Source organism: Mus pahari, chromosome 8 (genome assembly GCF_900095145.1).
Source record: "Mus pahari chromosome 8, PAHARI_EIJ_v1.1, whole genome shotgun sequence".
NCBI classification, from domain to species: domain Eukaryota; kingdom Metazoa; phylum Chordata; class Mammalia; order Rodentia; family Muridae; genus Mus; species Mus pahari.
Genome location: NC_034597.1, coordinates 106,046,887 through 106,061,921, shown reverse-complemented (window position 1 = coordinate 106,061,921; position 15,035 = coordinate 106,046,887). Strand labels below are relative to the sequence as shown.

At 41.5% G+C, this 15,035-nt stretch overlaps 1 protein-coding gene across 1 annotated transcript in view; it reads right to left on the bottom strand.

Moving 5' to 3' along the window:
* Positions 1-15,035, bottom strand: part of Dnajc3 (DnaJ heat shock protein family (Hsp40) member C3) — a 36,774-nt gene that overhangs the window by 15,223 nt on the left and 6,516 nt on the right. The window contains exons 2-4 of the mRNA XM_021203433.2: positions 10,258-10,368; positions 6,035-6,159; positions 4,176-4,250 (exon numbers count right to left, since the gene is read on the bottom strand). Of these exons, the coding sequence (XP_021059092.1) occupies positions 4,176-4,250; positions 6,035-6,159; positions 10,258-10,368 (311 nt within the window). The remainder of the gene's footprint in view (positions 1-4,175; positions 4,251-6,034; positions 6,160-10,257; positions 10,369-15,035) is intronic.

The window sequence follows — 15,035 nt, the reverse complement described above, 5'->3', positions numbered from 1 at the left end:
GTGTGTGTGTGTGTGTGTGTGTGTGTGTGTGTGTGTGGTGTGGTGTGTGGTGGTAGGGTCTCCTCAAGTACTATGGCCTGCAGTAAAATGACTGTAGCCTGACTTACTTGGTGCTGATTCAAAGTTCTGGAGGCTGGACCAAACCAGTTTATTTTAGACATTTAAATACAGTATGATTTCAGAAAAAAAGTTTCTTAGTAACAATTATCCCAATGCCATATCAACAATAAAGCTTAAGGCATGACTACACTGAAACTCTTACAAAGTACATGTGACCTCTACCATAAAAATGGGTTCTATAGTTTAAGAGGCTAGGATCTGGTGTGGTCTCTGACCGAGATGGGTAGAGAGGGCAGCAAGCTATAAAGGACATGTCACATCTCCCTAAGGATGGGTTGTATTGACTGTGAAACAAAGCTAATGATAAAGTCTAGGGAGAAAGAGTCTCAAATAAACATTCTGGATGGTTTGGGTAAGGCCTGGTTCTACATAGCAAAGGTCAGCAGGTAATTAACAACATCTACTTCCAGACTTCTGGGTGGAAGACAGGTACCCATGTCCACCATTAAGAGGACCCTGAGTGATTAACACTCTTGGTGTCTCCAATGCTTAGGTAGCTGTGTGCTCCATGCATGCCTTCTACACAAGGGCCCATCTGTTAAAGGGGCTTTTCATTAATCCTCTGCTTGATGCTGTTGGGAAGTACTGGAATCTTAAGAGGAAAGGGCCTGTAGATATTTTAGGTCGTTGGAGGCAAGCTTCAAGCCTGTTTCCTGACCCTGAGGCAGACAGGCTTCCCCCTCCATGATGGACTGCCTGAGAGCAGAGGTAAAAACAAGGGGCCAAATGAGCATGGACTGAAACTTCTCAAAGTATGAGCCAAAATAGGCCACTCCTTCTCAGTTATCCCATGTTCTCAGTACAGTCAAAGAGAAAGCACAGCTAGCAAGAAGCGAGATGTCTCATACATAGAAAAGGAAAGTTACTGGCAGACAGGTAAACTGGTGCAGCAATTTGGGGAAACAGTATGTAGGTTTTGAAAACAGTTAAAACCACAACTACTATATGACCTAATCGTCTTCCTGCGTAGAAAGGAAAGGAAATCATCACTTGGCAAAGTTATCTGCATGGACATTGCAGCACTATTCATAATAGCCCAGATACAGAACAACTTGGTATTTATGATAGCTTAGCCTGAGGATCCCCCAGTGTTATATCCATTATCATTTACGTAGCTCCAAGGACTGGGGTATTGCTGTGATAGGCCTGTCCATGTCTTTGTTTGAGAAGTAGGGACTGTGGGACTGTGATTAGAAAAATCAAGGGAACAATGTAAGTGGGGCTTACTAGGCCATCCCCAGTAGGATCGTGAAGGACGGTGCTGCTGAAGGTGATGTAGACTGTGGCCTGGCCTAGGAGGGAACGAGACAGCTTCTGCCCTTGTCTCAAGTGTCTGACTGAGGCTAAAGTGAAGAAATGTAGATTAATTGCATTGAGGAAGGAAATCTCTCTAAACAGCTTAGCATACACTCTATCCTGTGATTTACTTTTATGGAGAGTGTTTGATCAAGTGCAGCAAGCTTAGAAAAGAAAAATATAAAATGTATTGTATTAAAGGCGCACCACGAAATAGAATAAAGTCCTGTGTAGTAGCTAAGTCCCATGTTCCAGGAGACAGACAGATTAATGGAGTGGTGACCTTGGGGCAAGATCCCACCCAGCTAAACTTACTGCTTATGTGTTTGCAGTTGAACAAGGGATGATTATACAATGTTAGCGTTATTATGACCTGGTTAGTGTTTTCATTTGGACAGAAGGAGATATAATTGCGTGTCAAATTGACAAGTGACGGATTGTGATGGCTATTATCTACATATATTCTGCTATTAATGGAGGGTTTATGAACTTAAAGATTTATACTTGACTTTAAAATTAAATTGCAATTGACAGTTATTTACCAAATATCTAATTTTTACCACCATCAAAATTCAGGTTTTTCTTATACATTATTGGTAAGAATGAAAATTAGTATAGACACTGTGGAAAATAGTATGGAGGTTTTCCAAAGGCTAAAAAGTAGACCTACATATGACCGGCAATATACTACCTGAGTATATCTGAAAGACAGTAAATCAGCATACAGAGAGACCTGTGACACTATTCACAAAGGCCAAGATTGAGTCAGAATGCTCATCACAGATAAACAGATTAAAAATAAATGGTATGCATATACAATAAACTATTACTCAGTCATAAAGAATGAAGCCATGTTATCTACAGAAAAATTGGATGGAGCTAGAGATTACATGTAAAGTAGGTGGCTGGTCGGCAGGTTCTGAGAGCAGCCTTTCTCACTCACCAGCACTGAGATTCTAGGTGCACAGTGTCAATCACAACCAGCTTGTTACAGGGCACTAGGTCCTCATACTTGGGCAGCAAGCGCTTAGATATATGTGAACCACCTTCTCAGCCCCAATATTTCATTCTTTAAGTAAAACAAACCAGCACATATCTAATTACTGTACAGTCGGCCTTTCTTGTGAATAAATGGTAAAATTATTATGGACCCCGAAGAATTGTTTGAAAGCAAATCCCACAATTCACCGTCAGTAAATGTTTGTTTCTGTGCCTGTTTTATACCCAGGATTCTGTAACAAGCTACTGAGTGAGAGTCACAAGTGCAAATTGTTCCAGCAGCCTCCTCAACTTGAGGCTATGCAGCATGTTTCGGCCGATGTTACTAGACGCCCATGTAGGCTAAGTTAAAGCAGTGAGCCTGTAACTGACTGAGTTATCACATATATCAACTCTGGACATAGTTTCTTTCAACTGTTAATATGATGCTTTGATGCCAATCATTAAATATTAATTTAGGAACTATGATTCCTATATACATAAGGGTATATTTAGCTATAAAATTACTATTTAAATACCTTATTACAAAGAAAAAAATTGACAGAAGCCATGTAGGAAAAGCTGTGGCAGCAGTGAGTTTCCTGGAGATGGCCCACTGTCTGCACGGCTGTGATGGGTGAGCTCTGGAGAGGCACAGCCCAGAGACTTCATCCCAGGACTGCTTCTCGCTGCTGCTGTGCCTTTCCCGTCACTGTCACTTAGCCTAAGGATTCCTGGGCATCAGCCCACCCTATTGGGAAAATTCCTTGCAGATCAACAAGAAGATGAACTTTCATATTCTAATGCTATTTGGATGAATTAATGACTTTACAGAATTCCTGACTTGGTTCAAATATTTTTAGGAAGAATGTTTAATGAGATGGTTTTAATTGTTTTTTATCCAGAAAAATATAATAAAGTTAGAATCAAGAACAGAATGCACCTCCTCACAGAATAGTAAGTAAAGGCTGCATAATAAGGGATACAATGAGCTCTCATAAATTGCACTAAGAAGAGAAACAGGCACACACATACAAATTTGTAATCAAAGAAAAACACTCATTCTAGGTCAGGTCCAAGGATGAGGCCACAGGTGTGCACTATGATATAGCAAGGCCAGGTGAAACTTGATTGAACTTATACTGATCTTACAGAATGAAACACTGCCTTGAACTTACTATTGACAACCTTCTGTAATTCCCTTTCATGTAACATTTTATATGTGAGGTAATTTTATAAAGAACTTTTGTCTAAGAAGGTATAAAAAGACTGGAAAAGAAATAAAGTGTGGCTGTCGGGGCTCGCTCCATCCACCAACTGTGTATATATGTCTGTCTAGATGTATGCATGAACAGTATGTATATATGTATATATGTCTATCTACATGTATGTGTATAAGTAGGTAGAATGTATGTATGTATGTATGTATGTATGCATGTATGTATGTATGTATGTATGTATGCATGTATGTATGTATGTATGTATGCATGCATATGCACTTGTGAAACTGATGACACTGGTGGTCAGGCCTGTCCAGAGTGTGTGAAATTGCCGAAAGTCATCAGCATCTGACCCCAGGATAGTGAGAGTTAAATTGCCAGCACCCATCAGTTTCTGGGACCCAAAACAGTAAGAGAGAGTTACAAGGCCAGAGGTCACCAGCCTTTGACCTTTGTCCAATGCTGCATCCCATTTCAGTACCTGACTGTCGAGGCTGGCTCCCAGCAAAAAGTCAATTCTGTGTGTCTCTCAATAATGTCTTCTTGGAGCCAGGCACTTACCACTTTCTTGAAATCCTCTTCTGCTTCATCGAGCTTTCCTTGTTTGAGTAGTAGGTGACCTCTCTGTAATCTTGCCTAGGAGGAGAAAGAGCAGCTGTGCTGAGTACTGTGGATTTCTACATTTTCTTTAAAAATAAAGAATAAATAATATAGTCAAGTGACTATTATTTCTTTTTCCAGTGCTTGTTGCCTTATTACTGAGACAAATTTCTATAGCTACAGAATGTTCATAATTTTTATTGAAGTGTGTTTTCTTTAAAAACGTTTTGCTCAACACAAAGGCTCTGTTTTGGGAGCTCTTTTGTTTGTCTGTGTAAGACATAAGATCTCTTTTCAGAGTGATAATAATGTCCTGGAACTAGATGACGGCAATGATGACTGTATAGCCTAAAAACATCCTGAGAGCCACCAACTCCTTAAAGTGTGAAATTAATGGTACATCAATTATATAAACTTTTTATAATTAAACTGGGTGTCAAACACAAGGACCCATAAAGAAGATAAAAGGGTTCTACCTTCAAGATATATTCCAGGCCCTCTATATTAATTTTAAAAGATACTTTTCGACATCATATTAAATATTTTCCACAGAAAGTTGCCGTGAGACTATCAAAGCTCCAGAAATAGGTTTGCTGTTCATTAAACCTTTAATCTTCAATGTAAGTATTTATTATAGCCAGAATGACAGCGTCTCTTCCCCCTTCACTGCTGATATCCCTCCTCCTCTAATACACATTGTCCTACCCTTCAACATATACCTGCTCTCAGATGACTAATTGTTTTCTAAAACAAAGAGCAGAAACCATAGATTGCCGCATAAGTTTATGTATCACTTTCACAGAACATAAAATTTCCCTAACCCTCTATCAAATAAACCAACACACATAAAAACAACCATTACGGCCATTTCAGCTAGCGAATGACTAATCATAATACTAAGAAAATGGGTTATTTAACCTTTGTAAAAGGTTATACTAAGCTATGTCAAGTAATAAAGTCAACAAAATATGATAGTCGGGAATTCTATTTTAAAATAATATTGCAGCCACATTTCAAATCAAGCATGCATTACATGGCTATTAGTCAGCTTGGATCCTTCCTTCTAGGAATGTGGCAAATTATAAATAATGGTCACAAAGTTAATTTTTAGGCCATTTTGCCTGCTCGTATGTATTGTTATGTGATCCTCGGTTGGTGCTGCCACTTTGGGAAGTGGTAAAACCTTAGGAGCCAGGGCCTAGCTGAAGGAAGCAGGGCACAGAAGGTTATCCTTGGGAACCGTATCCTGTCCTGGACTACGGTCCCATTCCCAGCCAGGGCTGGGTGAGCAGGACTGCAGACTGTAAGCCGTTCCATTAATTTCCCTTAATACACAGAGACATTCCATACGTTCTGTGACTCTAGAGAACCCTAAGATATTGTTACTATTCTGTTCAGACCTTTGTTTTCTTTTGTTGGTATAGGTCTCTCTCTCTCTCTACATAGCCCTGACTGTCCTGAAACTAGCTCACTGGGTGGACTAGTCCTTAAACTCGAAGAGATGTGCATGCCTCTGTCCCCATATGCCAACACAAGCAGTATCCATACAGACTGCTAATGCCAACAACATTTTGAGTTTTGCTATTACTTGCTGTGTTCCTGAGACATGATCTGGCTACAGTTCTCAAGCACCACAAGGCCCTGAGCTCCAGGAATCCTCCCAGCTGGCTTTGTGTAGTTATGTGACACTATGAAGAAGTGACAAGTCTGAATCTGATAGCCTCTAGCAATGCCTAAGGTGCCAATACTCACTTCAGGAACCAGGTTACCTCCTGCCAGTTCCCTTAAGTTCCCCGCTGAACAAGTTTTGGTGAACTTACTGCAGTGAAATCCATCTTCAGTTCAATCACTTTCGTCAAGTCGGGCAGTGCAGCTTTGGATTTTCCCATGGCTAAGAAGACAGTAGCTCTCCTATAGTATGCAATATAGTTATCAGGGTCACCATCTGAAAAAATAAAAGAATAAATATTAGCTGTTTTTGACAAAAAAAAAAACAAACTGAGAAAACTACAGTTTACAATTTTATTAAGAATGGCAAACAAGTAATGGTAGCACACCACTCTAATCCCAGCACTTGGGAGGTAGAGGGGAAGAAAGATTATTTCAGTTTACAACTCTCAGGTCACAATCGATCACTAATGGAAGTCAAGGCAGGAACAGGGAAGAACTGCAGCAGAAGCCATGCAGGGCTTGCTGCTTGCTAACTTGTTCCTGATGGCTTACTCAGCCTGCACTCTTATAACATCCAGGACCACCAGGCCAGGGTGGCACCACCCACAGTGAGCTAGCCCCTCCTACATCACACATCAATCAGGAAATACCTTACAAGCTTGCCCACAGTCCAGTCTGGTGGGAGTTTCTCAACAGAGATTCCCCTCTCTGTGAAGACGCTAGCTTCTATCAGACTGAGTTTGGCGGTGGGGAGACAGCACAATAATACAAAATAATTAGAAAACTGAACAAAGCTCTGAGGCGGGGGCTGGGGTGGGGAAGAGAGGGTGCAGGGTAGGGAGGAAAAAAATTTAAAAAAAAAAAGAAGTAAAGAAAGAAAAGAAAAAAGAAAACTGAACAAGAAAATGAGATTGAAGTTCTAATCCTTACAGCATCAAACAATTCAAGTATGGGTGACTTGGTCCTAACAAAGACATCATTTTTGAAGAAAAACCTAAAGAAGGCAAATTATAATCAAGGTTATAAACTGTACTGTGTTTGAGACAGTTTCTCTGTGTGGTCCTGGAATTCACGGAGATCCTCCTAGCTCTGCCTCCCAAGCGCTGTCGCTGGAATTACCAGCATGCGCCCCCATGCTCAGCTAACGCTGTAAACTCTGGCAGTGGGGAGCACCAAGACTGACCCCTCACGTGGATATGTAAATGTTTATTCTTGCTCCAGCCAGCTCAAACTAGGTCAAAGTCTTCATTCATTCACTCACTGAGAATCAACAGAAGGGAGAACAAAACCGTACCCAAGCGTTCGCAGGGCCACAGACACGGCTCAGTAGTTCCGAGCACACGTGGCTCTTACAGAGGACCAGGTTTGGTTCAGAAGGCTCACAAATACCTCTGACTCCAGCTCCAGGTATTCCAACACCCTTTTCTGGCCTCCACAGATAGTATATGCACAGTTCACATACATAAACACATTTAAGAAATTTAAAAAGAAGTTTGCAGTCTTTGATCTTGATTATACCCTTTGGAAAGACACTGAACTCTTTGTCTCTGTCATAGCTGAATGGCAGTGTCTGTGCCCTCATTCCACAGGGAGGCTCCATGTGGTGAGCTTTCCATGACATACTCAACTACATGTCAAAGCAGGTGCAGCTTGTGTTTGCTGTTCTATTGTTTACTGGACAAAAAAATCTAGGATGTGTAATATTGGTTTTCTTTGCAGAAAACTGAGGAAATCTAACATTTCAGACAGCCCTTCATTAATTTATAATCTTAGGGCTGATGGTGTAGATCAGGGTTTAAGCAAGAACTTGGCTAGCACACAGGCCTTGCGTTCAATACCCAGTGCCATACAAACACACAGGTGACTGGCTCAGTCATCCACACCACACACCTAGGACACCCTATGAGAGCTACCAGGGAAAGGATTTTAGACCCAAGGGTTCCTTATCCCCATTTCCTTACAAAACTGGACATGATAACGCCACAGTGTTCTCAAAAGAGGACAAGGTTAAAATGTGTGTTTACTGTTACTCTAAAGAAGTAAAGATATCAATAAAAATCAGAGTTTAAGAAAAGCATGAGATGGGGCCTACAAAAAGGCTCAGTAAAAAAATAGACCTGCTGGGCGTGGTGGCGCACACCTTTAATCCCAGCACTCGGGAGGCAGAGGCAGGCGGATTTCTGAGTTGGAGGCCAGCCTGGTCTACAAAGTGAGTTCCAGGACAGCCAGGGCTACACAGAGAAACCCTGTCTCGAAAAAAACAAAAAAAAACAAAAAAAAAAGATAGACCCAACGCCAAGGTTGACAGCCTGATCCACACAGTGGAGGGAGAACCAACTCCCACAGGTTGTCCCTCATCTGCCCACACTCTCTCACTGAGACAGGCACACACTACACCCACACAGAGAGACTGGATGGATGGATGACAGGCAGGTAGACAGACAGATGATAGTAAATAAAAGAATTTGCAAAGAAAAATAATGCCAAACCAAAACCTAACTTCATTTTCTGTTTTTCAAATGAATTCTAACAGTAGGAGATGATACTTCTGGGAACACACTGCATTTGGTGGAAAATTAACTGCCTTGAAACTTGTCAGGTGTTGAATAACCGGTCTTTACCACCACAAACCAAGGGAAAAAGAAGTAAATAAAAGAAGACTCTGAGAAAAGTCCTATCACTAGACCTGGTTTAACAGTGATACTGTAAGTCATACAGGGGAAGCTTCAGAGCTGGGCACGGTACAGACCGTGTTTAATGCCAGCATGCAGAGGCAGGAGAGCTCTGTGAGTTCCAGGCCAATGTGGCTGACTTAGTTCTAGGCTAGCAAGGACTCACCTCTTTTCTTTAGAAGTCACAATAGCTGATGTTACAGAAAGAAAAAAATCACCCAAGAGAAACACCATAAGGGACAGCTGGAATCTGACTAATACTGAAGAATCAATGAACTAGAAAATCTCAAATCTCAAAATAAATAAATAAATAAATCACAGAAATGACTATGCTGATAACCCAAAGTACAGCACACACTATGTGAAATTTGCCAAAGAAGGCAGGAAACTAGGGAACACACTGATAAAGTTTTCTATCGAAATCTCTTGGTTCTCGCTGGATGCTTTATGCCATAATATGACGCGCTTTATTATGACATTTGCCCCACAGATATACCGTGTTCAGATTCCATTCAGCAGACATTCACTCACCTTCATCTCCCCACAGTCCCTCTTCCACTTTCATGTCTTGTGACCCAGTGAGGCTCACAGGGTTGGTATAGGTTCTGGATTGGCTAACACAGATGGTCTACAGAAGAGCAGACTCCTTAGCCAGTGGCAACACCACTGAAGATGTCTCTCCTCCTGGCAACCACTAAATGCCTCTCAGTACTCAGAAACAGGGGGCACCTCATGACACCTTCTCTCAGTACTCAGAAAGAAGGGGCACCTCATGACACCTCCTCTCGATACTCAAAAAGAGGGGGCACCTCGTGACACCTCCCCACAACTGAAATCTCCAACAGGTGTGGTAAATCCAGGGATAGAGATAAAGGAGTCCCACTTACAGCTGAGCAGTCCACAGTCCCTTATTCTCTACATTTACCCAATTACGAGACTCTACAGTTACTACTCCCACTGCAGAACAGTTTCTCAAACTGTCAAAATCTTAAGTTATGTTTAATATACCTACATGACTAAGCCTTTGTTTGTTTGTTTCTTTTTTATTAAATACTTTCTTCATTTACATTTCAAATGCCCTCGCCAAAGCCCCCTATACCCTTCCCCCACCCTGCTCCCCAACCCACCCACTCCCACTTCCTGGCTCTGGCATTCCCCTATACTGGGGCATATGATCTTCACCAAGACCAAGGGCCTCTCCTCCCACTGATGGCTGACTAGGCCATCTTCTGCTACATATGCAGCTAGAGACACGAGCTCTGGGGGTGCTGGTTAGTTCATATAGTTACCTGTTTTTTATAAATGTCTTACACTTTAAAGACTGGGGGGGGGGGTGCGCGCACGCGCACATACGCACGCACATGTGCATGCAGGTACTGGAGGCCAGACGCAGCAGCTCTGCAGCTCGAGTGACAGGTAGTTTAAGCCAACAGTCATGGGCACTGTGACTCCCTAAGGTTCTGTGAAGAGCAGTCCATGCTCTTACCCACTGAGCCCTCCCTCCAGCATCCTCGATTACCTCTTCTGTTAGAGACATATGCAAACATGCATGGTGTGGTTATTCATCTAATTCTCCCAGAACCCTGAAAATATGTTTAATGGTTTAGTTAGCAAGTAATAATGGTTGAAGTGTTCCAAAATGGAAGTTCTGACTAGAACTCAGAAGAGAGCAACCGAGTGGTCAGGGCTACGATACCAACCGACTGCAGCGTGAAACTGCGATAAAGCATCGGCTAGCTGTCCAGCTGCAAGTAATTTCTTTCCCAATTCAAGATGCTTCTCTACATCCGCATTTACTCCACATTCAGCACCTGAAAAGTAAAACAGAATAATAAGTTAACTTTCCATGAACCAAAATGAACTCCCAATGAAAGTTACAGTTGTTTCATTTTATAGCAAATAAAAATCTCCCAAAATATACCTATATTCAACTCAGCCAGCCAAAAGAATAAAACCAGTCCATAGAATAAAAGAAAAATAGATTACAGTATTGGTGAAGTTATTCTGAATAATCAGTACCACTTTGTTAAAGCTGGTGGATGGCCCAGGTGTTATACAAGCCCGAGGACCAGAGTATGGATCCACAGCTACCACAAAAACGCCAGGTGAGCATGGAAGAAACGGGATCCTCGGGCAAGCTGGCTGGTAACAAACCAGAGAGAAGGCTCTCCATTCTGTGAGAACCAACCTCAGTAAATAAAAACTAAAGCAGGGTTAAGGATAACACCTAACATTAACCTCCGGCTTGCTTCCACATGCACATGAATATACAGACACACGAGTACACATATACACATGCCACACATGCATATGTGCACCTGCATACACGTTCATGCACATATATGAACTCAGACACATATCATATTTTAACAAAAACTGCTTTGCTATGCTAGAACCTCTCACCTTAACGAATCAATAGCGGACAGTCCGCTATGACATTCAGGTACTTACTGGGCATCCACAACATAGCAGGCACAGTTCTGGGATGAGTGAGTCCTGCCCCTTGAATCCCCCCAGTAGCAGACATTACAGTGGGAGGCAGACACAATGAACAGTAAGTTATACAGAATATCAGGTAAAAGGACTATGGAGAAGAACAAATGACGTGAAGGGTCAACAGGGAGGCCACTCAGACAGAATGTCCAAGGCGGCCTTCCTTGAGGAGCTGACATGGAGAAGCCCGTCATGAAGACAGGAAAAGGAGCTTTCCAACAAGACCCAGCTAAGGCAAAGGCCTTAAGTCCATGCTGTCCAGAAATGGCGAGGAGATCTGGATACCTACAGAAGAGCTACAAAATAAACAATATGAAATCAAACACAAAGCCCTGTATGCCCTGCTTTGGATTTACTCTTGGTGAAAATGGGGCCTATCAGGTACTTTAAATAGAAGACTGACTAAGTAGGCCAATTATCTATAAACTGTCTCTTTATTCAGAAACCCCTCTTCAAGGGTTGCACTGCCATTATGCACTAGAGTGTTCAGGCATTTCTCCTTTACTGTGAGGACAATGTTGCGTTTGTTAGTAAAGGGAGCTAGAAAGAACTGCAGAAAGGAGACGTCCTGGCTCTCTGCCCCAGCCATCTGCCCGGCCCTCAGCAATCTGGCAGCCTCAGCCCTGAACCACCTCCCAACAGGACAATGCACACTCACAATCCACCTTCACAACTCACAGCATCGTCCACACGGCCATGCAGGTAAGTTGACTGGCACTGGAGCCTGCACTGCTGGTTGCTTCCTGTCCCCATGCCCTGTAGACACTCTGGTCAGCACTGCTTAGGCTGCCACTTGGGCTGACTGTCACAACACTGAGACCTCCTACATCTGACCATAATGGCAGAGATGATGAAACAAGAGCTGTGGTAAAGCATGACTCTTTTCTATGCACTCAAGTTCTTAGAGAAGAATGTCAAGCAAACGACTACTTCTCAGCTAAGCCATTCTGTGGGTTTCCATAACAACTCTAGAATAATCACCCCACCCCCACCTCAGCAGTCACAAAGCTGGGCTAGCTAAAATCAGCCATCAAAGTGTGAGGATTGCAGAATTCAAACTGCAGTCTCACCAATGTCCCATCAAGTCTCACCAAGTTCACTGTGAACACTGGGGCATCACTAAGTACCTGTTGCAGGAGCTTATGTTTGGATCCAGTTCCTCTCAACCTTTCACCTGAAGCCGCTTCCCCTTCTTTGTCTAAGGAAGCTCGCTTTACCGTTTAAAAACTATAAAGCACTTTTTTCTTCTCTTCTAGTTTTTTACAGCATACAAGCAATCTGATATTACATATTTATGTAAACAGAATTGGAACATTCATCTTTGTGTTCCCCATCTGACCTTCACAAATTCCAAAAGTACAATGAGTCATCTGGTTTAATGGCAACACAGCTACTTCTGTAAGTTCAATAACAATATTCCTTAACTCGACAAGAAATCTGAGTATCCTGGGCATGGTAGCGCACGCCTTTAATCCCAGCACTTGGGAGGCAGAGGCAGGCGGATTTTTAAGTTCGAGGCCAGCCTGGTCTACAGAGTGAGTCCCAGGACAGCCAGGGCTACACAGAGAAACCCTGTCTCGAAAATCAAAACAATAAAAAAGAAATCTGAGTATGATACGTCTAACTATAGTGCATGAGATGACACAGATCAGAAACTAAGGAAAACTTTCTGTAGGGAACCAAACCTGGGGTTTATAGTGCAGAGGTGGCATATGACAACTCATGTACACAGTTGAGTAAGGAGTGTCACACACTGGCAGGCCTAGGGAAGTTTAGCTCAGTGGACTCTGAGAAACAACATTCAACCACACTCTCTGAATTGTGCCATGGATGGACTCCAAGTACTGAGTGCTTCAAACTGTGCTAAAACAAATAGAAAGTACCACAGCCAGAAAATCACCTTTACAAAATCAGTACTCAGACTGACTGATACTCCGTACTTCTGAAACATACAGACGTCTATAAAGCCAATTCTTACATAGTTTAAGACTTAGAAAGAAAACAAAACTAGTAGCACATGTATTTTTTTTAAATTGTTTAAAATGTATAGACACAGATTCAAAAGGTTTCAACAGCTATTTAAACTCAGCTCTTGCAGCAGGGATACAATGGAGAACAAGAAATAAACAAGATAATTTAGTAAGTGCCAATCTGATGCTAGGTGACAAAATGCCTGAGGAAAGGAGTAATTAATACAGTAATCAAAGGTAGCTCCCTGAGTGCAGAAAGTCTATGTTAAAACAACAGCAACAAGGAGTGGAGAGTAACGCTGAGTGACACATGCCGAAATCACACCCAAGCCACCAAACCATTGCAATGAGCCTCATAGGGAAAAACTCAACTTCAAGGAAACTAGATAAGGCTGCAGATAGCAAGGAGGGGAGGACAGAGAACATGTACAAATAGATCAAACTTTAAGCTAGGGAGCAAAATTTAGATTTTTATGTAAGTGATAAAGGAAGCCCCTAGAATGGGTTTTACAAGAAAGTAAAAGTCTAATTTGTATTTTTAAAAGATTACTTTGGCTGCAATGTGGAAGACAGACTGAAGTCAGATATGAATAGAGAGTACTGTGGTGATGTAAACTAAAGACAGCATATTGGATCCATTATACAGATTTTATTTATGCTTTCAAAAGATAATTCATCTGCTGTACTGATCAAACGTATGTTAATATACTATTTATATTTTTAAATTAGCAAAGTAAACTAAAGAAAATGTTTTGTTTAAAAATTATTATTAATGGCAATGGTGGCCCACACCTTTAATCCCAGCTCTCGGGAGTCAGAGGCAGGCGGATTTCTGAGTTTGAGGCCAGCCTGGTCTACAGAGTGGCTTCCAGGACAGCCAGGGCTACACAAAGAAACCCTGTCTCGGAAAACCAAAAAAAAAATATTTGATGAGATGGCTTACTTGAATAAAAGACACTTGCCACTAATTGTAGTGACTAAGTTTGGCTCCCACAAGTTGTTCTCTGACCATTAGAGGGCACCATGGCACATACACAACCATACTCAAACAGATACAACTAAAAATAGATTTTAATTGCTTAAAAGTCACAAAACATTATTGAACTATAGGTTGAAAGTATAACAGAATTATTATATTATGTTATATTATATCATAATATATTACCAACAGGACATGTTGGTAATACAGTTTGTCTTTGTTGTATAGTCCTAGGGATCACACTCAAACTTTATATACACTAGGCAACTATACCACTAAACTATCCCCTAGCCTAGTCCTTACCACTAGATTTTGATCTTTTAAAGGTAATTTCTAATATAAATTATACTCAAAAACATTTATACTTCCTACCTAAAATCAAAAAGATTGTACATTATTAATGCAAGACAGTAGAGTGTACAAAACTGTGGTAGATTAGACTAGGAAATGGCCCAGGGTCAATCATGGTGAAAGCTCTGACGGAGCCAAAGCCTACCTTACTTCTGCCTCAGGGTCCACACCAGAACCCAGATGTGAACACTGAGGACAAGCTAGGGCACGTGTCATTTACAGCAACCTTTGCATGAAGATTTCAAACATTTCCCTGTTACATTCTCTCAGAGATAGAAACAAATCAAAGTTCTCAATTTCTCAAATGAGGAAGTAAAAGTATGAGATAAACCACTAGGAAAATGAAGCCAGGCATAGTGGTGCACACTTGTAATCCCAGCACTTGATTGGCCGAATCAAGGGGATTTCATGAGTTCAAAAGCCAGCTTAGGCTATACAGTAAGAACCTGTCTCCAAAAACAGAAAAATGATTTCCTGATCAATCCATAACAATGACCAAGAGGGAAACAAGTAACATAAGAACTAAAAGTCTACCATGCACTAGATACTTCTATGTGTGTAAATAAACCTAGCATGCACTAGGTACTTCTGAGTGTTTAAATAAATGTACCATGCACTAGGTACTTCTATGTGTGTAAATAAACCTACCATGCACTAGGTACTTCTATGTGTGTAAATAAACCTA